Source organism: Aptenodytes patagonicus, chromosome 2 (genome assembly GCF_965638725.1).
Source record: "Aptenodytes patagonicus chromosome 2, bAptPat1.pri.cur, whole genome shotgun sequence".
In the NCBI taxonomy this organism is placed as follows: Eukaryota; Metazoa; Chordata; class Aves; order Sphenisciformes; family Spheniscidae; genus Aptenodytes; species Aptenodytes patagonicus.
Window position 1 is genome coordinate 84,995,452 of NC_134950.1, and position 25,398 is coordinate 85,020,849.

A 25,398-nucleotide genomic window follows, 5' to 3' on the forward strand; every position below is an offset into this window, starting at 1 on the left:
AACAAGCTGGTACCAAGGTGGAAGAAGATATTTGGACTGGTGCCATTGTTTTTTATGCTTACAGGGTTGTGGGGGGGGTCTTGCCTGTGAGCTATGAAATTGCTGCACAGTTTTGCCCTTTTCCACCTATTCCTCCTCCCCTCAGAGTAGTGTGTGGAAGAGAAATAGCTTCAAATTAAATTTAATTGCACTGTTCGTTTGTGGAAACATATCTGTTTTTACACCCAGGCGGTGTCCCGGGTCCTCTCCTGTTGTGGGAAAAGGGAAGGCTGCCTTGCACATGTTGTACACGTGCACTAGAGGACAGATTAGGCTGTGGGAGAACCAAAGTTCAAACTGTTTGGCAAGATAGAGGTCTTTGATTCCTGGTCACCCTGAATTAAGCAGAGCAGGAACTTGAAACTGAATCTCATGTGTCGTAACATGCTGCATTCTCAGACCCCTTAGTGGTGACTAGAGAAATGAGCTGCTGCCCCTCTCCCAAAATCCCAAATCAAAGCAGCTCACTTCTGAATCGACCGCGGGCATTTTGACCTGGTTCCACCGTGGCAGATGCATTTGACAGTGTTTTGCGTCCATCCCAGTGGGATCTGAGGTGTGTGCTCTGTGCTGCGTGGCGTTTTGCAGTAGCAGAGAAATAAAACATGGTGCGGGAAGTTGCTTAGGTGTCTTTGGAAAGAGCGGAGCGGCAGTTCAGAAGCAATTGCCCTGACACAGAGCTCTTTCGCAGAGGCCTGGGCATACTTCAGCAAAAAAAAAGCCTTTATTCAACAACCGGTATGATTGCTATGGACCAGTTGGTTATTACTGGTAAACTGGTAAAATCAGTACTCTGATTTGTATCAGCACGTCCCTGCCGTGAGAATATGAATGTGTAGTCTCTGATTTTCTACCCTGTTGCTTATAGGCATGAATTGGAGTCTCTTAAACTTGGTGACATACAGTACATTGGGCAACTCAGTCGTCATTGGACTGGCAGTGATCAGAAAGGAAGGGCAAGGATTGAGGATCCTGGTTTAAGTAACTGGAGCAGTATTCTGTACATCAACATACTGCTGTCATTACCTTCTACTGGTATGGGCTGTCAGTAAAAGGTAGCACAAATGACTTACGCTGTACGTGTCCTTTCTGGGTTCCTCCTTAGCAGCCCAGATGCGGTGTCATTATGTGCTTCTCAGTGAAGGAGGCTGCATTAAAAATGACTTCTGTTACTGTTTAATGTACTGCAGCAAATTCTGCGTAGATCTGTAAATCAAGACATTTGTTCTTCATTTTTAGCAATGCCCTTTCCCTGAACTCGTTTAATGAGACCGAATTGTAAGATGTTTGTATGTTATCCAGCTGGACTGGGCGCGCGATTCTTGAACTCTGACTCTTACTACATTCTCATTTTAAAGTGTCCCGTGTCAATAGATAGTGGCAGCTATACTCTTAAGGCAGCCTTATTTCACATAATACCGCTCTAATGTTATAAGCAGTGTAATAGACAGGAAAATGCCTGAAACTGGGAGAATTTGGGAGTTTCTTTGTTACTGAAGTCCCTGACAGCTGTGTTTCATAAAAGTGAAGGGGCACTGTAAGTGAAGGGGGAGGGTAATTTATGAAGTAATGTATGAACCAAAATGTGACATAGAGCAGAAGGTGACGGTGAAGAACAGAAGACTGTGTGATTTATTATCCCTGTTTGTCACAGAAAACATGCCCAGAAATCAGTTCTAGCATATAAATGCAGTTTATGTAGTTATAGCAATATAAACAGTTATAAAAGTAGTTATAGAGGCATTATTACCTCTAATTTCAGATATCTGTTAAAATTAAAAAAAAAAATGTTCCTGAGTAACCAAACTATTTTCTATCTATCTGCTCTAGATTAAACTCAAGGTGAGATTTTTTTCAACCCATTTAACAATTTTTATGCCCCTTTTCTGATGAATGTCGTGGCAAATGTAGATTGCTCAGATTCCTAGGTCAGCTATGCATCTCAACCCAACTACATTGAATAGCCGTTTACCAAGAATGAGTTAAGTATACTGTTTTTTTCTGTACACTTTGCTGTTAAATTTCATTTGAAGTCTTGCTGGGCCTAGTCTTGTGCATTCAGACTGTGCCAGTGCCTCAGTGACACCAGGCACTTTGGGCAAGCCAGGTTGTGTCCAAACAGATGCCGAGCTCCAGTGCTGGAGTTGCTACTGCTGGTCTGAGAGAGCTTTTGTTGTCTTCTGTTTTGTCTCAGTGTTTTGCTAATGCTGTACCTTTCTTATGTAGGCCAGGAGAACATCTTACACCTGTGTATGACACCTGGAATAATGGGACATTATCTGACTTACAGCTGTGGGTGGGGAGGACTTTTTGTCTGCAAGGGCCCCATGGAAAAGGAGGTGAAAGCTGGTCTTGTGGCACCATATTCTTACTCTTCTTGAACATGAGAAGGATAGATTTCCTATTCATCCTTTTATCTAGTTTTCTGTCCTCTGTGCTGTCCCTCTCCTCCCTTCCCTCAAAGTGTAAATCTCCTCCTCTGTGTGTTTTCATCTAGAAACTCCAGCTTCTTTTGTGGGGTCTGTTGTTTCATGCCAGTGCAGAGGAAGCAGGAAGATGATGCTAACTGGTGCCAGGAAAAGGAGAAGGGGACACTTCCCATGCTAAATGTGCCTAGGACAGCTTGGAGCTGAGGTGCTCTGTCATGGTAATAGAGAGCTGACCAGCAATATGGGCCATACTGACCCTGTGTATTAGTGGCTTTGGTTTCTTGGTTAGAACACGGGACACCTTGCCTTCTTTGTACGATGGCCACACTGTCCTGCACACTAGAATAATGTACTGGATATTCCTTCAGTGAGGAACATGATAAAAACATGGAGGAAAGACAGTGGGAGGGAGGTGACCTGCCATGTTCCAGTATCCGCTGTAGAAGCAGATAAGAGACATCCTTTCTTCAGAAATGTTCTAAAGGGAAAGAGTTGCCCTTTCGTCCTTTTCCCTTCTTTTGCAAACTCTGTTGGACATAAAAGCAGTTTCACTCTTTAACATTTACACGATTGACCTCAGAAATAATCAGTGGCATCCTAAAATGACTGCTAATCCTGGGGGCTGCAAAGATGTCTGCCATTTGTCAGATACTTACACAACATTTGAATAATCAGAAAAGCATAAGGACCAATTTGGTGACCTTTTCCTGGCATTGCTTGTTACACATTTGCTGTTAGACCATGCTCAGTATGGACAATGGCAGTGAGTAACTTCATTTTCTGAATTACGGTAATTCCTCGCACTTCAGTAGCTCATGTTCTGGCTAGCAGTCTTACTTTAAATCTGTGTTTTAACTTTCCTCAGTACCTTCAACTCTCAGATTCTACACATGAGCTTTTCTTGGTAACTATGCTTGTAATGTCCAAATAGGTTCCCTAATGCCTTAATATTTTTAAGATCTAAAACGCTGCTGTAGGAAGAACTAAAGCATAGCCTAGAATGAAAGAACCATTTAACACTTTTTATGCCCCTTTTCCACTGAATTTAGTGGCAGATATAGATTGTTCAGATTCCTAGGTCAGCTAGGCACCATGACCCAATAATACCAAATAGTTATTTACAGCTGAGATGCAAAATCCCATAGCTTCTCAGGCAAAAAAATGGTGGGATTGCTTGCAATTTTTTTCTTTTTGCGTTAAAAGTAGAAAACTTTACATCTTGGGAGGATTTAGGTGGACAGGTATAATAACCCCCATGAACCTATTCTACCAAATTTATGCTAGTATCTGATCAGAGAGTGAGTCTTCTTAGTGCTATAGAAACCTCCTAGCAATATCGTGCTCCAAGAACAAAAGTACAGCTTGGAGGTGTCCATACAATAATTGTATGGAAGTGTCTTCATCTAGATATCGATGTTTCAGGCTGTGACTGGTTGTTCAACCCTATAAATCTGCACCTATAAATCTGCATAGCGCCCTTGAGTGCTGATGGTCTCTCAAATCTTAGCAAGATCTGCAATGGAGCATGGAGCCTTTCAGAGCTGCAGGACTGCTGATCTTTCCAGGTGGGGTGTTAAATAAAGAGTCCTGTGATGCATTCCCATTGTCTGTGGATAACCATCGATTGAAAATGGGCACAGATTGACAGGCTCAGTGAAGTCCCCACATCTGAATGGGAATATAGAGTGACATTTGCCCTTTTTTCTTTTTTTTTTTTCTTTTTTTTCGGTGCCTTTCCAGTACCAAATAAGAAGGGGAAAGAACACCCTTTTCTCAGATCTCATTACCTCTTTACAGACTCCAGACTTTGTTTCCTGCTAAATTTAATTGCAGTCATGGTCTAATGTCTCTCTTTTTAACACAAGAATGTGTACCTGCACAAAGTTGCTGTCCTGTTGCTCCCTTCTCCTGTCCATTTATTAACAGAACCATCAACTGCTTGATAATGTCACTTGAAGGAAGATGGGGCTTTATATTTTCTTAGACGTTAGTCCGAGGTAGAGTTACAGAGTGCTAATGCAAAGTCAAGCTTTTAATTTCATCCTGCTGTAGTCAAATATTTAATTGTTGCATGTTTTTGCAGCTGAGTACTAAGTCTTTTGTTCCACATGCTTAATCACTCGCGTGGAATTTTCATAAGCCTAGTGGTGCATTCTGCTCCACAGCATCGTGCTGAGGTGCTAGTCAAGGGGAGGCTGTAAATCCCAGCGATTTACAGTGGGGAAATGGCATTCTACCTTGCAAATGTAAAGAATATGCTTTCAATAACCTTCTAAACAACATTTTAAAGTCATTAAAGCAGTCTGAGGAGGGTGACGCTCAGTTGAGAAGAGAGTTAATTGCTCTCAATCTGTATAGGCAGGTGGCCATGTACAACTGTAATTCTTCTTTTCTCTGGCTATTAGCTTGCAGATATTGATATCCATCCAGGTTTACCATTGATACTAATGTTTTCCAGCTGCTGCTTGCTAGTATGAGCATATTTCTGGTAACTGAGGATCATATTTGAGTAACTGTAGATGTCATACAGTTGGACTGCATATGAAACACATGATTTTTGAAAAAAAATGTTGAATGTGGGGTTCAACAAAGCCAACCGGCTTCAGGGCCTCTGGTTCAGTATTCTTTGATCCAGTTTCTAACTTCATTTGTAGGGCTAGCAAACAGTGCTGGAGTCTTTCTGTCTCTCTTTTTCTTGTTTTTTATTGATAGAGAATTGTACTGGCAAATGCTAGAGATGCGATCAAAGATCCCAGCTAAATTTCAGTCTCCTAAATAGAAAACTTAGTATTTTAATACTCATTTGAAAGTACTGAATTACAGACAGTCATGGCAGATTAACTTTTATTTAGCATTTTTAAGCATTACTTTGTAGTTCTTCAAGAGAAACGGCAAAATTATTCTTAATGATGATGGCATTTTGTAAAGACCGAGTTCTTGCTTTGCACTGTTATCTGTAGTTATCTTTGAGGGAAAGATCATAAGGAAAAACTCTCAAGAGCACCTAAATTAATTTTGAAAATATAACTGATGGAAAAAAGTGAGGAAACTCCTATCTCTTCAGCAATACTGAAATTACACATTGATTGGTATCGGAATTACTTGGTATAGCAGATAGTATCTGCTATACTCCATACATTATATATATATTATATATATATATATATATATATATTATATATATTACTCCAAACAAGTTTTAGAACTGCTTTTGTTTTAATCTAGCCTGATGGCAAGTAGTTATATGCCAGTTGTTAAAAATAGGAAAGAGACTGGAAAAAAGATGGAGAAAAATATCCAGGCAAAACAGTTGAAATGGCCTAACAGGCAGCCAATTTCAAATTCCCATGTTTTCATTTGTGGATTAATTCTATGCTATAAATAATATAAATAAAATCAAATGATTGTTATAGTGTTCCAGCTGGAAAACCACTCAGAACACCAAAAATATCAGTTAAGTGCAAATGAGCAAAGGAATTTATGTCAAAACACTCCAGAAGCTCAGTAGATGGAGAGCTAATAGCATAGATCATCTTGCAGTGATGCACTGTAGCTAGCTTGTAGAAAACAAATTGTTCTTTACTGTTTCATTTTAAAGTTAATTTAATTCTTTAGGACAATTTTGGATTCTCCGTGTAGGTTTGAAATGGAAAAATTGTTGGGAGTGCCTCTTTTCTCTACTTGTACTGATTTTGACAGACTCCCATCTCTGCACTCCTGACACACCAGAGACTCAGTTCTCTTCTTTCCCATCCACAATTCTTCTCTCTTCCCTGTGGCCTTGTTGTACAGTCCTTTATCAGGTTTATTTCAAATGGTTCTAGATGTCTTGACTCCTGAATATGCGAGGTTAACTTGTCAGAACAAAGCATGCTAAGGAGAAACATTCACACAAATTTTAAAATAAATTTAAAGAACTCTTGTGTTTCTTGAATTTATCTGAATACCAGGCTAACAGGCATGAATGACTGAAATAAATTGCATCATTTTTTTTAATGAATGTTTCAGATACCTTTCTGTCCTTGCAAGCATGCAGTGTTCCCAGCCTTAAGCATTTAAAATGAATGATGTCGTAACAAACCATGACACAAAAAACGCTTTCTGGGTTTAGGACTCTTTCAGGACTTTTCTTGCTAAAATAAGGATTAGAAATGAAAGCTTAGATTATTTTTGTAATAAATACTAGAGCTGATGTTTAAAAAAAATTCCAAATACTCTGCGGTTATGATAAAATTATGAGCTGACAACTTACAAACATAAGAGTTCATAGAAACTGAGTTCATTTGAAACTGAGTGTCATATGGTTATGATCCCATATTATTTAGTTACTTTAACCTCGCTTCTTTCTCAGGCTAGGATCTTTAAGACTTTTTGGCACACATAACTTTTTTCCTGGCTGGCCTCTGACAAATATGATAATAAGAGTAGTTTTCTTTTGATTTAAAAGAAAAAAACCCTCTTAATCTTCTTTTCTTCCTCTGTAACAGTTATTTGAACTCTTTACATGGAAATTATACTTATTTTTGTAATTCATCCAAAAACTTTTTTTGCTTTTAAGATAAATTTATTTTCCAACTAGTGACTACAAAATAGGTTGTGAACCTGCTCAACAGACACTGATACGAGATTTTTTCAAAAGCCTCGTGTTTATGTAATTGCCACGATGTAACCTGCATGGAAGCGGAAGTCTCTGCAACAACATGTGTACGCCCTTCATCTACTCATAATAAAAAAAAAAAGATTACATCAAAATGTACATTAAAAAAAAATTACATCAAAGTCAGTGGGTACAAAGTTAGAGGTTCACAAATTCAGCCTGTGACTTTGAGCCCGCAGTGCAGTCCTTTGTAGCCGCTTGCCCCTCGGTGCAGGTACTAAGAACTGAGACCTACGCGGCCGTTCTTCATTCCCCTGATATTATTTACCTGGCCAAATTTGCGCTGCTGATCTTAATTTACTTACCAAGGCTTCTGAAACTCCAGAATACAGACTAGTTTGAGCAGAGTGTGTGAAAACACTGCTACTGAGGGGAATTTACCTAAACTTGTCACCCTTCAAATCCCTAATTCCTGCCATTCCTTGCAGATGATCCTTTCGTATCCTGCTCTGTTGAACATCATCTCCAGCAGCGCCATGTTGTCACGTCTGGTTGATATTTAATCGCACATTAAAGGAAGACACTTCTAATTTTCATGAGTTTCTATGACTGTAACAATGTAGTCGCTACAGCTCAGATCTGTAGGTAGGAAAGGCAACTTCTGCAGTATGTGACAAATATAACTCAGAATTTTCAAACTTGCGTAATCTTTAAAAAGGTCTTGGAAAGTTAGTGAACCAGTTTAGAGCTTCCTCTTGCATCTGTTCAAATTTGAATAATTACTCCTAAAAGGGATGTCCCTTTAACAAAAAAGACATGCATCTAATTAATAAGCATAGAATAAACATAGCACTGACCATGATCCATCAGTCCAACACCTGAAAACCTAATGAAAACAGGTTAGAAGGGGTTTATCGTAGTTATTCAAGCATTCACAATGTTCGGTTTAAGCAAAATTACTTTGTTTTCTTACATCTGTCTTTAATAAAGCACTAAGATGGATGCCAAGCAGTAGCTTCATCTTTATCCAGCTGGATACACCTGACCTTTCTTAGCTTGAGAAAAAATCCTTCTCATCAAGTGAACCAAAACTGAGTGAAATGTACGTATTTGGAACTATAAATCAAAATGTCCATGTACAGATGTTCTCAGCCTAGAGGCATAAATGCGAAGGAGCGTGGTTCCAGAAGGAGCTTTCAGCAGTACCTGAAAATTTTCAGAGATGCTTTACAGCTCCATATTACAATATTAGCACAATACTGTAAAATCTAGAAGAGTGACTTGCTCGTTATGCTATTCTACTATGTGCGATACAATGGTAAGCTTCAGAGACGGTAATTCAGTACAGTGCCAATATGCAGAAAAACAGCCTTCTCTAACAGAGATTTGGGGTGAAGAAGTCATATGGAACGAGCTTGCTTTTTAAAACAAGGAAAAATATCTCCAACCCTTTATAGCACCTGTTGGCATCAAGCAGAGCGTTTCTGAGGATGAAAAGTGATATCCCATTTTGCAAATGGGGAAGGTGGGCTGCAAATGAGGTGGCCTTTCACGCAACAGCAACTGGAAGAGACTGAGTAAGTTTTGGGCTCTTGCCTCCTCTGACCCCAGACTGTTGTGGACCCTGAAAACAGGGAGAGAGGGATACTTTCATGATTTTGTACTACGTTGCAGTTTTATTGCAGTAATATGTGTCTGCATTTGGGCTTTGGAAGGGAAGATCTCGTCTGTCATTTTTTCCGTGGTATGCTTCGTACTATGGAAGCTCCCAGAAGCTTAAACCAAGGGATATTGTCTCACTGCTCTAGGATGGTATATTTCACCTTGAGGAGATGACTCCTGCTCCAAATTAGCATGTTGTGATTTTAGGGATACGAGGTTGGTTCTTTAGACTTGCAGAAAGATGCAGAGCTGGGACAGGCTTCACACATGAAGCTGAGTGTGAATGGCAGGGTATGGCAAAATGTAATGGTGTGATGGTAGTTTTGCATTATTTATCTAAGTTGTCCTGAATAAAGAGAATAATTCCTTCTGTACTTGGTTTCTGTGTTTGAATGAAGTGGCTCATGGCAGATTTTGTCAGAAGTGTGTGACATGAGAGAAGTTTGCAGTCACTGGCAACTAGCATAAAAGGACCCCTCTTTTTAGCCCTATGTATTCACACAGAACAGACTTTGAAAAGAAACTATTTTTTTAATCATTCCTTTGCAAAAGCTAATAAATACTTAAATAGAAGACTTGCCCTTTTATAGTGAAGAAACGCTGAGCTGAAAGTGGGCAGTGAAACTGGCCATTTATGGAAAAAAGTTTTTTATTCTGTTTTATGTATAAATCATAGAATAAGCTTAACTGTGGTATTGCTTACGAGTTACCTGTGATTAAAAATAGAAGAAATACAAGAGAGGAAGAGATTGTGGTAGGTAAGAGACTTAAGTGAAGATTTGGGGTTCCAAATACTCTTAAAATAGTTACGTGTTTCTTGAGACGTATTTCTTGATACTGTCTCGCTTAGCATTTTCTGAAATAGCATGAGATCTTTGAAAGTAATATTTCCAAGTATGGATATGAGACTTTTATGCACTTGAATCATATTTAGACCCGGCCCCCTTGCTTGGGATGTGTGAATTTAATGCTCAACTTGTGCATGTGGGGGGATTACCCAGAAAACTGCAGTGAGCAGAGCTGCGTGTAAGATTTCCGCAGAGCTGAATGCCTCTTGGCTTGTGACAGCCAACATCTTAAAGTTTATGAAGCGCAGCTCCCCCTCCCCACCCTCCAAGCAAATGAATTGCCAAACCCTGGGAGCCAGAGCTGAGGCAGCAGGGCAGAGGCACTCACTCGGTTCCCGTTCCTCGACGAGATCCCACAGGAGGATGCAGGGGCTCCGTCCCACCAGCTACCCTGCTAGTGCAGGAAGGAAAAAAAACAAATTGAAGTGCTGCTTGGTCTGACCATTGCTACCTCACCAGCCAGGAGAACTGATTACAAAAAAACCTCTGGAAAAGACAGTTATTGTCGGGAGTCTTGGCAGCTGTATTCTGTTAACGGCATTAAAATGAATTGATACTCTTTTACTCCTCCTAAAACGTGGACATCCTGGGGCATGGATGGATTCCACGTATGTGCTAATATGTGGGACAGCAAAATGGGACCCCAGTGCTGGTTTGAAACATGGGCTGCTGCTGAAACATATTAGTGATGAAAGAGCTAACAGAAACTTTCTAGTGGTATTTTTCTTTTTATTTATGGCTCTGTCTTGAAAAATGAAAACCAATTTTCCATACTTCTCGAGTCTCCATTACTTTGATAGACTTCTCTCATTTTAATGCTGAAATAGCTTAGTTGTACTTTATATTGATGTCTGCCTGCCTTCTTTGGTTAGAATAAATAATTTTTCAAATAGACATGGACTGAAAGCTCTTTAAACTGAAGGAGTGACTCTAAGAGTTCTCTGTAAGTAGCTTTCTGTACAGCATGTGGGCCTTGGAAAGTAAGCTCTTTTCTGTTATACGGTCTGAGTTGACCACAGTTGCAAATTGGCATACATACAGCCTTGATGGAGGGCTAGTCTACATCAAGAGTAATATAATCTAAGGCAATTGATATGCATTCTGAACTGCAGAAATTGAATTGTGGCCATATTAGGTATTAATTACATTCGTTGACACAAGATGCAAGTCAGTGCTCAGGTGAGGGGGAGGGAAAGGGACTACAGCCAACTCCACAGCTATCCCTGCAAAGTTATTTTTCTTTTGCTTTCATTTTGTGAGTTTAAATTTGATAGCTCTAAGATGGATAGATTTCCCACTGATACTTGAATGGAAAAGAAAAACAAGCTATTTTATTGGAAGGACATGTGCACCTGATCACCTTTCCTGATTTCTAGTTTTCATTTCATTCCTTCTGCACTGTTTGTTCTTTTCCTTTTTGGGTAGCTGCTAGCTTAGAATGGTTCTGGCTGAGTAATTACTAAATTGGATTTCTGCCTTCCTTGGTTTGCACATAAATCTCTTAGTGCAATTCGTGGATTGCACTAGCTGCTATCTTTAAATCTTGCCAAATGGACTTGTTAGCCTCCAGTCTTATGTAACCTTCCCTCTAGCAGAGCTGATCAGCCACCCCAGTGTAACCCGAACCAAATCCAAGGAAAAGAAAAGAGAAAGTACAGTCAGCAAAGATGTCAGAAAGAAACTTAGGCAATCAGTCTAGATCTGGGAGCCTTGAACCCGAGTTGACATGTCTAACAACTTAACACATGACACGGTATGGCTTATTGCCTGGCAAAGCTCTTGCTTTGGGATTATTAGAAACACTTTAGATTTTCAAAGTGGATTTCTCAAAGCAAACCATTATCATGTTGGGACACAACACAAAACTTTCTAATAGAGATTGGTTTTATTCTGCAGCCCCCTCTGTCAGCTTGCACCACTGACACCAAAAAGCAAACTGCCTCTTTCCTCTCAACCATCTATGGCACTCTCTGAATTTGTATAGCTTATTACCAAAATGTGGCACTGAAGGAGTGTAATAGGCTCCACATGACAACATTTGTTGATGCATACCTACAGCTCTCATTTCTAAAGTTTTGGAGAATATTGCCAGTCTTAATAAAAGATTGCCTAAGACATCCTGGTATGTTGAACAGCCCTTAGAGGAGTGTAAATGAGTACTGGTGAAAAAGATGGAGAGAGATATTTGTAAGACACAAATAGAAATCAGATGCTTAATGCTCTTTGCTCGCCAGTGATTGTTGTGTACCGGTTCCTACCCCAGTGACTGAAGTGAAACCGGTAAGCCTGGTATTTGAATGTAACGCTTTGTTTAAAAAATGGAGGGGGGGAGGGAAAAAAGTCAAAATCCAGTATAAATATGCATTCTAAGTAACATCAAAAAAGAAAGTCTGGAACATGAGATTTTCTTTTCTGTTAAATGTATGGTGTTTTAAAAAAACACACATTGTGCTAGTGTGAGAATCCAGAAGTGAGAATGACCCAAGTGACAAACTTAATATAATAGACCAAGCTACAGTCTGGTAGAAAATGTAAATGGCACAAACGAGTGTCCGGGAACATGAATGTAAAAAGTTTTCCAAGATGTTGAGCATTCAGGCTTGCATTTCTCTCATTTCTTTTGAGCATGTCTTCACTACAAGACATTATTACAGCAGCTGTGAGAAGCTGAGAGCTGATAAGGTGCTGACAGTGATACTGTGGTCACGAGGAGGAGTTTTTTCTTAGCAACGTGGAAAATACTTGTAATCCAGCCCAAAGTCTTGCAGGGTTTAATTATAGGTAGTTTTGATGTTACGCAAAGCATGTCTTGACTTGTATACATTGACTTCAGTACAGAATTTTTCATTTAAAATGAAACTTTGTACACAAGACAGAAAGTCAAAAGGTGTTATTCCAAGGAGAGATGCAGCAGCTCTTCAGGAAGTCACTGTAAAATACCCTGTGACTGCTGCTGAGGTGGTAAGTAGGTTTTGTGTTGACTGCTTGAAGGATGTTAAATTCCACCAGAGGCATGATGTGTAATACTGTCCTAAAAACCTAAGTGTGCTCAGCTTTCTAATGCAATGTTAAACTTGCAGTTATTTTCAGAGTAACATTCCAAATACTAATTTAACTGTCATTAGCAGTTGTGTATTAACTGGAGGATGAAATTGGCTTAATCCCATGATTCTTGCATATACCTTCATTTCTGAGGAATCTTCTTGTGGTGTTCAGGACCGAGGTTATTAGGAAGGTGGGCACATCACCAGTAACTGAAGCAGCTGCATGTTCTGTGATGGAGATTTGGGAGAAGAGAACTGTGGGTGTTTTTTTAAAATCAACCAACCTCTTCCAGTGTCTAAACCTGAAGCTGTGGTACCTTCTGGAGCATCAAGTGTATCTGCAATCATTTCCTTTTGAAGAAAAACAGAGGAAAGCTATTGCTGCAGCTTAATATAGAGCTGAAACAGATAAGAGCAGATAGAGAATGTGTTAACTAGATCCTAAGCCTTAAAATACTTTAATAATTAGATAATGGAGTAAAGGAGTAAACAATAAATACTTCATTTAAATTGGTAATCTTTTGTTTTGCTGAGTAAACTAGATACTGTGTATTTTGGAAGGAAGCGCTTGCAATGTTCTCATGAACACCACGATAGGCACTGCAGCAGAGAGTGCTGCCTTGGGTGGCTGGTGGCTGGTCTTGGTTCCCTGTTGTTTGCTTCCTTTCTGTGGTGCAGTTGCGGAGCAGTCAGAAATGGTGTGCTGCAGTCCATGTAGCTTGTATTTGAAAAAGCAAAGCAAAACTGAGATTCGGATTTGGTTCATAAACGTGGCTTCACTGCCCGTAGCGAGGGTGTCATGCAAACAGGAGAAGGAAAATACATAGTCTAAGGATTGCCATGATCTATCATAGGTCTGAGCTGTCTGTTAAGAGTCCTGTTCCTAGCTATAGGATGTTTTCTTACAGCTGGGGTGTACACCCAGTGCTTTTCCAGTGAGCAGCACCGTGAGCAGCCTAGAGATGGGAAAGAAAAATGCCAAAGAATTTAGCAATCACATCAGAGAATCCATTTTCAAAGTAAAACTGGTAGTTTCAAGATTTCAAAATGAATGTATCCATTTCTTGTAGCATACTGTAATTTATATGTCTCAAGTTTGATTGAAACTAGTTTGACCAGTTAAATGGGCATTAAAGTAATACAGGTTTTTAAAGTGTGGAATATTAAACAGATGTAATGTAAATGTAGATCCCCATACATACCTGTCTCCAGTGACAGTTCCCTAGTTAAATGCCCTAAAGCCTGTTTTAAAAAGTGAATGTGGGTCTCCACACCCTTGTTAAGGAAATGGCAAGTAAGTTTGCTATTTATGCAAACGGTAACCGAGAACCTCTGCTATTGAAGAAAACATGTAAATGAGGATCATATAGTAATTTCTTCTTTTTTGGTATAGAAAGCATGAATTTAAAATCTCTTCGTGTGCCTTGTACTGTATGTTTAGTGTAAGGCTGCATGTTCTTTGTTCAGGGTGAGGCTAGAGAAATACAAGCTATAGGTGTTAAGCTTGAAAAAAATTCCCTTTCCCAGTGTGCAGTCCCTCCAGGAATGAGGTCTTCCCACATCTGCTCCTCACTAGGGTTGTAGTGTGGAGGAGGCTAATGTTTTCGTTGCTTACTAGCATCTGACTGTTAAATTTTTGGAGTGTCTCTTTTGGAGGCACCCGAAACAGTTCAGGGGTCTGCCAGCCAAGCGTATTTGTGGTGTTGAGATCCATGATCGAGATAGCGTTGGAGGGACCAAATTTGAGCAAAATGTGAATTAGAAGGAAATTGTCCCATTATCTAGGCTTTTATCACCTTGCGTGTTTTTGTAATTAGACATGGTGGTGGTGTCTTAAGTATTTGAGGGAGGCAAAAAGTGCCTGGCCATAATTGGAATAATATGCGTGGAATCTCGCCTCTCCCTTGGCTGTGCGTGTTCCTGGGACCTGAACAGTTTGAAAGATGTGGGTAATAAGCACCTCTGAAATTTACATCGTTTCCTATTTAGGAACTTAATTCTAGGATATAGATTAGAAAGCTATAAAGCTATAAGCTAGTGTAAAATATTTATTAAACTGCTTCCTGGGCAGTCACGCACAAACCCCAGAGTGATGTGGCAACTTAGAAAGAATAAGAAGGAGGCACATGGTTATATTTTTGGCTTATTCTTTCAGGTTATTTTGAAGCCTGCAAACTGTTTCTACAAGAGGTGTTCTTGTAAAATTAATCTCAGTCTCTGCAAAGCAGGTGTTTACAGCAGTTTCCCCTTCCAACCGTGTGCCTAACAATAGTGTGATTAAGATCTCAGTCTGGGGCAGGCTGACTTTTGGCTGCATGTGTGTACCTGCATGAGCATGTCTGCAAGCTGCTTTTATTATTCAACAAAAAGAACATATGCAGTTAATCTGAATATAGGAGAAATGCCTTGAACGTGAGCTGGGTCTCAAGTCTGTAGGAAGGCTGGTAGACTGAGTGGGGCAGATGAGGCAAATAGAAATTGATGGCAGCATTTTTAATTTAAGCAATCAGAGCATTGGATGAACTGAACGCAAGACTGAGCAACACATACACTGCACTGTAAAAATAACCTATTTTATGCTGCTTCTGTGTTGCTCAGCTTTTAATATGGTTTATGTTTCTGTTATAAACAATGCAAACCAGCCTTGCAGGAGCTGCCAGGGATGAAACTGGAGGCACTGGCAGTTGTATCTACGCTGCTGGGCAATGTAATGTGTTGGATCACTGAAAAAAACAGGTGTGGCAAAACCAGTGCGATTCTGATTTGAAACCAGCAATAGGAAAGTATCAGATAATGCTAACACCAAAATGGATCAGCTATAGACAATCGTCTAAGAATAGGGGTGATGTTATTTCTAGCCGTATTAGCTGGTCTTGTAAAAGATGTTATCTCTGCCTACAAAGCACAGCCTTGCCTGGGGTGAGTAGGGGGTTTGCACACAGCAGAGCATTTCTTCCATGCGGCTCGTTGACTCGGGAAGGCAAGACTGTGTTGGTCCGTGTTCTGCTCATGTCTTTTGCGAGATGGCTTTGTAGCTGGAGAGGCTAAGGGCTTCTAACGGCTTAAGGAAATGAGGTGTATTGCATTTGGGAGCATGCTTCTACAGAACAGCTCATACAGCACACAGGTCAGTACTTCACATAAGTGGCTTTAATACAGGGTGAGACACACAGAGACTGCATAATGCAGTACCTTGATATATTTGTTTCTGAAGACTCTCCTACAGCTAAAGTAGTGCTGGTGTCTGACCAGAGTCAGACTGGGTAGTGGATCTTCAGTCACTATGTGTCTCCAGGGTCTTCAGCTGTACAGCCTTCCAAGTCAGGAGGATGTAAGTCGAAAGTCTTCGATAGTTACTTTCAATGTAACCTGCAAAATCTTCATTACTCTTTCATCAAATAATGGATAAATTTTATTTTCATTCAGGAATTCTGCCTAGCTAGCTAGCGTTATTCCACACAGGGTGCGAAGATGAATTACACATGCGAAGTACTTGTGGTTTCAGGTTGATGCTAATACGAATTGATAATTTTGGCAAAACCTTTGCCTGTAATGAAACTGCTGATCTTCATTCCCACGCTGTTCTTGGAAAAATAGGTTCCTAATTAATGATTTAATACATACCTGAGAGCTCAAGTATTTCACATGAATCTTAGTAATATCTCAGGTACAACTTTTTAATTTGCTCTCAAAATAATTGTCATGTGATTATTAACTTTTCTGATAACTTGCTGTATTATTAGTAGTTATGCGTCTCAAATGAAGCGGTTAGTCATGTACAAATTCTTAAATAGCCAGGCACAATTTATATCAGCCTGCAGTGTGCTTAAATTATTATAACTCTCATAATTGGAGTCTATTATCAATGATCATAATTTTGATATGATTTTGTCATATTAATGACAAACGGCCCATATTAAAAAAAGCACATCATTCTTCCCATTTTTGTGTGGTATATGTGTCCCCAGGAATTATAAAATAATATAAAAATTGAAGTTCCTCTTTTTTCTTTTTTTTAAAAGAAATTTGCATCAAATGTATTCTATTTCTAACCAGAGGAGAATAGGATTGAGATCTGGCTGAGAATTAAGCCCTTAGACTTGGCAATATTACTTCTTAGAATTCCTTTATTGGCTGCATATTAAAAGAAAACAGGGCAGTAACAAAATTGGAATTGGCTTCTTTTAAAGATCAAAGTTAGAAAATCAGGTGAACACAATTTCTGTATTTTACGTATTCACTGTTCTTTTCCTCTATACTCCTTTACTAGATCTTGAGATTCACAAGGCTTTGGAGGAACGAAAGGAGGCACATTAGTTACAGGACTGTGCACATACTGAGGGAAGGAGAAAAAAATTATCTGTGGTCGCTGGAGAAAACAGCACAGGTGCCAAGCCAGGATGTTCCCAGTTTATTATCGTGTGTCTCACAGCAATAAACACACCAAATTGTTCAGTGTTAAGGACTCGGCTTGAACAACCAGGGCATGTGGAGACCACAGGCCATGTTTTCTTGTGTGCATCTAATGAACTAGCATCTTGTTACCTTCGGATACATGCAGCTGCCATGTGATGGTGGTGTGCTGCTCACAGCCCTGCAGGTGTGGAATTGCATGAGGTGCCTGGCCCCCCGGGGCACAGCCATCTCTTCGGTAGGGAGAGGTGGTCAGCTGTGTGTTTTCTGCTGCCTCCCTTGCACCAGCAGCACAATCCGCCTGACTGAAGGAGAGCTGGTTCCTGTCACTGCTCTGAAACATAAGGAACACAGAAAAAGAGGGTAGGGTAGGGTAGGGTAGGGTAGGGTAGGAAAGGAGAAAGGAGAAAGGAGAAAGAAAAAAAGAGAAGAGAGAAGAGAAGAGAAGGGAAGGGAAGGGAAGGGAAGGGAAGGGAAGGGAAGGGAAGGGAAGGGAAGGGAAGGGAAGGGAAGGGAAGGGAAGGGAAGGGAAGGGAAGGGAAGGGAAGGGAAGGGAAGGGAGGGGAAGGGAAGGGAGGGGAAGGGAGGGGAAGGGAAGGGAGGGGAAGGGAAGAGGGAAGGGAAGGGAAGGGAAGGGAAGGGAAGGGAAGGGAAGGGAAGGGAAGGGAAGGGAAGGGAAGGGAAGGGAAGGGAAGGGAAGGGAAGGGAAGGGAAGGGAAGGGAAGGGAAGGGAAGGGAAGGGAAGGGAAGGGAAGGGAAGGGAAGGGAGAAAAGAAAAGAAAAAAGAAAAAAAAAAGGAAAGGAAAAGAAAAGAAGAGAAGAGAAGAGAAGAGAAGAGAAGAGAAGAGAAGAGAAGAGAAGAGAAGAGAAGAGAAGAGAAGAGAAGAGAAGAGAAGAGAAGAGAAGAGAAGAGAAGAGAGAAGAGAAGAGAAAAGAGAGAAGAGAAGGTCACTACTACTAAGGTGTGAAAAGGCTGGAACCTCAGGACCTAGCATATCTGTTCTGTTAATTCCGAGTAACATCAGAGGAAAAGGAAGATGTGTGAGGATAGTTGAGGAACGACAGAAAAACATGGCTTTGTTGCTAAAAGACAAGGCTAGTGAGTCTAATTCTGTCTAGGGGTGTGCTACAGACATCTTCTAACATTAACCTGGTAAACTGATTGACCTGGGCTGGTGAGATAGGAGTGTGTCTGAGTGTGTGTGTGTGTAATGGGAAGCCTGAAATTGTACTGCATATTTTGAGAAGTAGTTAGTTCTTTTTTTTTGCCTTTAATAAAAGTTTCAGAAAATCTTTCGAAAACTGTGTCTGGAAATTCCTTGTTTCCTTAAGTTCCTATATATGTGCCTTTATAAAAACCTGCATTTTTTTTTTTTTAAAACAGAGGTGTAGGGTGAATCAATGAGGTACAGCGGTGCAATGGTTTCTTCAAGATCTTTTTATTTATTTTGAGCAGCTGGGGGGTGGGGCAGTTTCTGAGATCAATATTTCCTTTGGTTTGGAGTGTTGAAACCCTGCCTTGGGAGGGATGTGCATTTTACAGCTCTTGTCTGCAGGCGATGTGAGATAACTCATGCCTGGGAACAGGCTTGTGCAAGGGCTACTTTGGCCTGACCCACCACACGTGCCTACATTGCGCTGCAGGCAGTGGGATTTCAGAAGATACCTGTTGTCTTCCTGAACTGGTTTTTCTGGAGGTGGACTGAGCTCCCCACACTTCACGTGAAGTTGAACAGGAGCTTTGGAAGTTTAGCTTTGGCAATCAGACTATGGCAGTTTACAGGTGATATCTGTGTTTTTGTCCTTTCCTGATGCACTGTTCTCTGTACTGAGAATGAGGGTGATAGCAAGTCCATTCCTGTAATAGCCGGACCCTTTCGTGGGATGTGAAAGTGTGTGCTAAATGAAACATTTAGAAATTTATAAGCACATAAGAAATCTAATTGGGCAGACAAATCTTTACTGACAGAAGAGAGAGTCAAGTCTAATTCTAGGGACTTTTTCATTATAGAAGCACAATTTGAAATATAGAACTTGGAAATAACATTTCCTTTTCCAAACTGTGCAAATGTATGCTGCCTGTGTTCCAGGGATTCATCTCCACCAGATCAGCTCTGTCTTCAAGTGTAAAATCTAAAATGTTCTGTGAGTTCTTCTTCCTGCTGTATTATGATCTTACGGACATTAACTCTTTTTCTGACACTTATCCCAGGAAATCCTGATTATCACGAATATTCAATTTTCAAAGTGCTTAAACATGCTCTAGGTGACCTGTAGACATGATATTTTGTAATACAAATATAGTCACATTATTTCTTCTATACAATAAGAAAGATACCTGTGCAAGCTGCCCAGTTCTCTTCCTGCTTTCTGCAGGAGAATGGAAACTTCAGGATGAGCACAATGAACAGCAGCTCTTAGAAACTGAAGAAATCCTTGCTCCTTCTGTAGAAGTCCTCCATAGTGGTCTCTGGATCTGTTTCTTCTTCCATGAAAAAAAGCAATACAGTCAAAGAATACTGAGCATGCTGAGAAGCAGATGAAGTCTATTATAACTTTGAAGTGTTGTATTTAACCTTGCTCTTCTGATGCGCTGGTCTGCCAACTGGTTCATCAAAGTTCCCTGACAATAACTGATATATTGCAACTTCTTATATAAAATCTGCTTTTAGACTGTCTCTCTATAGACCCTTTGCTGTCCAGTAGTGAAGGGGCACAGCCATCAAATGCTGTGCCATTTTACAGGAATGGTGCTCAGCACCAAAATTTTCAAGGGTCTTCTTTTTGGATGTGGTTTGCATTCAGCTGGTAGCTGCTAGAGCTAGTTCAAAACTACTATGTGTCAATGGTAGTGCAAATAACTGAAGCCATACCGGGTATTAGCCTGTATGGTAAATAGTTGTAGGCAAATTTCTTTTCTGGGTCTGTCATTTCCAAGGTGGATGCAATGGTTATATTGCATATATATATATATATATATATATATATATATATATATATATATAGGGAGAGGCAGGGGAAATGGGAGAGGCTGAGCAACGGAGCCAGGGCCATCAGACTCACTGGGACAGGCAGGGTATCTCTCCTTTTTGTTAGAATTTAGTCCTTCGGTGGAGGGGGGGCAAAAAGGTCTGTACTCTTGCAAGTGTTAATATGTAGGTAGTAATACAGAGTGGATTTAACACCGTATGAATACGTACCTCAATGACTTAATGCACTTTGCTGTCTGTTTCACTTGTGAGACATTTCACTGAGATTCACTTTCACGTGGCACCAGGCAGGATTATCCCTGCAAGACTATCCAGTACAGTCACAGAGGTGGTTAAGTGGCTTGATCTACAGGCTATGTTTCTTCCAGGTGTAGTTGGTTGTAATTTTAAAATACTTTTTAAGGTCTGCTTTGTGTCTGCTGCACCCTGAGACTCTTCGCACTGGACGGTTCAGAGCTGTGCTGCAGGCACAGTTAAGGTGGGACAGGGACTAGATCAGCATCTGTTTGAGGCAGTGGAGCACGTGGGGGCTGTTTCTGGAGAATGCGACAGGGGAGCCCAGATACGTTATCAGGAGGCTGGGGAGAGGAGGAGGAGTATTTGTAATTCAGATACAGGGGGAAAGGAACATCATAGCATTGCTACCTGCAGGGCTGGGCGATGATTGCTGTGCTTTTGCATGATAGCCTGGCATAGCTATAACGATGATGATCTAGGTGGCTTTTAAATAGGGAGATGTAACATTCAGTGTCACGACGAGTGAATCTATTCTGTTATAAAGTAGTTGAAACTATGCTGGAAGGTGGCAGTCCATTTTAAACTGTAAATATTTACTAATAGACCATAATGATAGTCTCTGAACCTCTTCCTCATCTTCTGCTCCAGTATCTTGAGCCAGTTGGCTGTGATGCAAATTGAGACACAGCGATTTCACAGTATACCTTCGAGCAAAGACAGTGTGTGTTTCTTTTCACAGTTTGGGAGCACGTTTCTCATATGCATGCTTCTCTGCTTATTAAAGGTGCTTTGGCATACTGTAGCTAGCTGTATCTGAGGTTAAAAGCTTTTTGTGGAAGAAAATATAAATTGTGGTGAGTTACTACTCTCCATGAAACAGCAAAATCTGGAAAAATACAGAAGACGCAGCAAGTGAAATTAGGCTCACAGTATCTGGGCTTTGCTGGGAAACAAATACAGGCTTAATTAGGGATTGCAAATTGGGATACACACATGACTTCAGTATAAATCTCTGATCCTGCTGACTTGCAAAAGCCCTTTCAAAGTTTTTTGTTGTAACTGTACATAAACAATAAGCTGGAACAATATTTATGGAGTATCAAGAAGCCTGTAAATTTGTCAGATAACAAACTAATGTCCATAGGCTCCCCTAAATACCTAAAAAGCTGGTATCTCTGCCGTGAAGGTAGAGATTAGATTGCTCAGCTATGGCTCTGTGGAAGTTAATCCTTTTATTGCTGTTCCCCATAAAATTTCAGACAACAAAGTAGTGTTTTAGTCACATTAGGTTACCATTTTGCAGGGCTGTGTGCTAACCTTTCAACAGTATTTGCAAATTGTTATTCTTCTTGAGCGCCAAAATCAGAAACGTCTCTGCTGACCATAATATCTCATTTTTGCCCAAGACATGGAAAGTCTACTGTTGGGCTGTGCCTGTGTCTTCTACCTGTGGTAGCAGAAAATCTACTGAGAGACAGCTAGTTCTTAGTGGTATTAAAAACTATTTATTATTTAGCCTTCTATGAGCACTCCTATTAATTTTTACTGGTTTGTATCCAGAATTTTGGCAAGTGTGTGAAAAATATAGGGCCTGTGAGACTACCTACCTTTGCAAAACAGACAATTAGAATGATTCAGCTCCCTCGGAGAAACTCTTAAATTAAACATTTTTTTGACAGTATTTTGAAAAAATCACCTTCTCCACTACTTTCAAATGGTACGAAACTAGGAATTTTTTTTTCTTAACCTTTCATTGAGTATGAATGATATATTTACTACCAGAAGTGTATTTTTTAGGCAGTCATAGAGATTTTCACGTTCATTAATGACACAATATATCTGTGTCTCCTCCTGTTTTAATAGACAATGTTTGCTTTGAAGTGCTGTGGAAAATTTTGTATATTCTTAGTTGAGACTCCCACATGAAGGGTATATAAATAATGATATGGTTACATACATGCTCAACTTCTTTTAAACAACTGAACTGTGTACCTGATCATTTGTCATGCTTGCAAACTGTGAGCAGAGGCTGCAAAGCATGCACCCCTCTTTTCCCCCCCTATTTTTTATTGCATCATGTCACGTACTACGTGTAAGCCTGCATTCAGAAGTGCCCATATTTGCGTCTGTTGTCTTACCAGGTGGTCGCAGGCTCGCTGTGTTTCAGGCCCTGTGTTTCCCATCCTGCTGCGGGGGGCTGTGAGGCGCTGCCGTGTGTGGGAATGTGGGGCTCATGGTTGGCGATCCCCGCGGGAGCTGTGGGATGGGGGCTCCGTGTGGGGGGACGTCCCCGCTTGGGAGCTGCTCCTACTTCTGGGGCTGCCAGAGTGTGGTGTCCGCACCCCTCTGGGTGAGGGAGGAGCACGCCCCTGGCCTCTGGGTACCATCAGCCCTGCACATAGGCTGTACATACAGTGGGAGCTGGCTGTGTAGGTAACAAGCGGTGAGAGTGGAGTGAGTAGATGCAGTCTTCTGTCTTAGGAAGAACATCAGCCTTCTCTAGGCTCGCTTTGATCTTTCCAAACCTTAATGCAAAGCTTGTTCATGGCCTTTGCTAGAGTGATAGTGGGACTTTGTGTTAACCAGGGGTGGATGCCAAGACTGACAGTCAAATTCAGTTTGTGCCCAACCTGAATATAAATACAGCTTTTTTCTACTTTCACCCTTTATATCCCTTTCTCAGGACACAAGAGATCGTGATGTATGTTGGTCCTTCATCATCTTGTTACTCCCTTCCCTCCCTCCCCCCTGAGAAGTATCCAGGGTTAGAGGGGTTCAGAGAAGGACTGTTCATAAGGGGATGTGGCAGAAGGGGGTTTGCTGACTGAAATGCTGCGGGGCTGAGCGGGATGTAAGTTCAGCGGCAGTGGTGCTCAGTGGCGTCAGTGCGTTCAGCTGACAGTCTGACCAAACCTGTTGTAGTCTTCTTTTCAGGAGCCAGCGTCAATTTTTCTCTTGCACATCAGTTGATCTGATTTTGATTCTCTCGGTGATAAATGCTGGGCTTTGGGTAACCACCTCCTTCTCTTTTCTATTACAGAGCTCCAACATGGGAGGCAAACTGAGCAAGAAGAAGAAGGGGTACAGTGTCAATGATGAAAAAGCTAAAGACAAAGACAAGAAGGCTGAAGGAGCAGCGACTGAGGAAGAGGAGACTCCAAAGGAGGCTGAGGATGCCCAGCAAACCACAGAGACCACAGAAGTGAAGGAGAACAACAAGGAGGAAAAGGGTGAAAAGGATACTCAGGTCGCTGCCAATAAGACGGAAGAAAAAGAAGGGGAGAAGGAGAAAACAGTGACCCAGGAAGAAACCCAGAAACCAGAACCAGAGAAGTTGGAGGCTGTTGTCGATGCGAAAGTAGAGCCACAGAAGAACAACGAACAGGCACCCAAGCAAGAGGAGCCGACTGCAGCCTCTGCTCCCGCTGCCAGTAGCGAAGCACCCAAAACTTCTGAGCCTAGCAATGATGCAAAAGCTTCCCAGCCTTCAGAAGCCACAGCTCCCAGTAAAGCAGATGACAAGAGCAAAGAGGAAGGGGAAGCCAAAAAGACTGAGGCTCCCGCAACACCTGCAGCCCAAGAAACTAAAAGTGAAGTGGCCCCAGCTTCAGACTCAAAACCTAGCAGCAGCGAGGCTGCGCCTTCTTCCAAGGAGACCGCGGCAGCAACAGCAGCACCTAGTTCCACTGCTAAGGCCTCGGACCCTGCAGCCCCACCAGAGGAAGCGAAACCTTCTGAAGTTCCAGCGACTAATTCGGATCAAACCGTAGCAGTGCAAGATTAAATTGGACAGCCTGTTGAAACAACCACTTAAAACAACCTGTGTCTTTTTTTTATTTTTTCAGCTATACTAACTCGTTTCAGATCTGAAATAACAAATATGTATTGCCCAGAAAGAAAAGGAGAAAAAAAAAAAAAAGAAAAAATGAAAAGGATGTCCCATCAAGTTGGGAGGGAGGGTGGGGGGAGAATCCAAATAGTATTTTTGTGGGGAAATATCTAATATACTTTCTGCCAACTTGACACAAGTCCTGGATTAAAAAAAAAAAAGTAAAATAAATGGATGTCTGAAAGTACAGCACATCTTTTGTATCTGAACTGCTGTAAATGCACTCCACCAATGTATCAAAATCTTCTTTTTGTTCTGTAATGGGGTTTGGGAGTGATGCGTTTGATTCTGCCCACTGGGTTTGTGCCAAGGCAATCAGATCTTTATGAAAGCAGTATTTTCTGTGGTTTTTTTATTTACAGCCTTTCTTATTTTGATATTTTTTTTATGCAGTGGATGAATGCCAACTTTCAGACAAAACCCACTTAGCTGTCCACATATTTCTCAATGCCGATCCTCCAATTCTTCCTCTCCAAATATTTTTTGGGAGTAAAAAGCATTCTCATCCTACTTAGCCTACCTAGATTTCTCATGACGAGTTAATGCATGTCCGTGGTTGGGTGCACCTGTAGTTCTGTTTATTGGTCAGTGGAAATGAAAAAGTCTGCGTTCATTGCAGTTCCAGTTTCTCTTCCATTCTGTGTCACAGACACCAACACACACTCATTGGAAAACAAATGAAAAAACAAAATGTACAATGGATGCATTGAAATTATATGTAATTGTATAAATGGTGCAACAGTAATAAAAGTTAAATAATTTAAAAAATATAAAAGTGTAAAGACTGATTAAATCTTCACTTTTACCCCTTGGGAACTAGGTGAAGGAGATCCTTACACTCAGAGAAGAAGTGTTACATCTGGGGCTGCTTACTCTCCTATTTATAGCGAAGTAGAGGTAAAGAAAGAACATCAACCTCATGATGCTAGAAACATGCTGCCATAAACTCCTACTTCGACAGCCACAAGCATTCACAGGTGAGGTTGGAAGAAGTGGCAAATGAACAGCACATGTCATATATGTTTTATCCCAGGCAAAGTAGAAATGGCTTTTGCTTGCCTTAACATGTGAAAAAAATGCTCTCTTACTGTTTTAAAGAGCAGGAGGCATGCTGACTGGATTTTAACTGGGAGTAAGACAGTGGATTTGATTAACTGATCTTTTAAAATGAGGCAATTAAATTTAATCCTAGTCCTATTAAAATATTCCTAGTGCTGATACACTTTTCCCCATTGCCATTGTGCAAGAGG

The 25,398-nt window shown here is 40.8% G+C and overlaps 1 protein-coding gene across 1 annotated transcript in view; it reads left to right on the top strand.

Annotated features, from left to right (window-relative positions):
* BASP1 (brain abundant membrane attached signal protein 1) overlaps nt 1–24,923 on the top strand; it is a 52,407-nt gene extending 27,484 nt beyond the window's left edge. Inside the window, exon 2 of the mRNA XM_076330373.1 lies at nt 23,300–24,923. Coding sequence (XP_076186488.1) covers nt 23,309–24,043 — 735 coding nt within the window. The 5' untranslated portion in view covers nt 23,300–23,308 and the 3' untranslated portion in view covers nt 24,044–24,923. The remainder of the gene's footprint in view (nt 1–23,299) is intronic.
* Nucleotides 24,924–25,398: the final 475 nt, after the last annotated feature.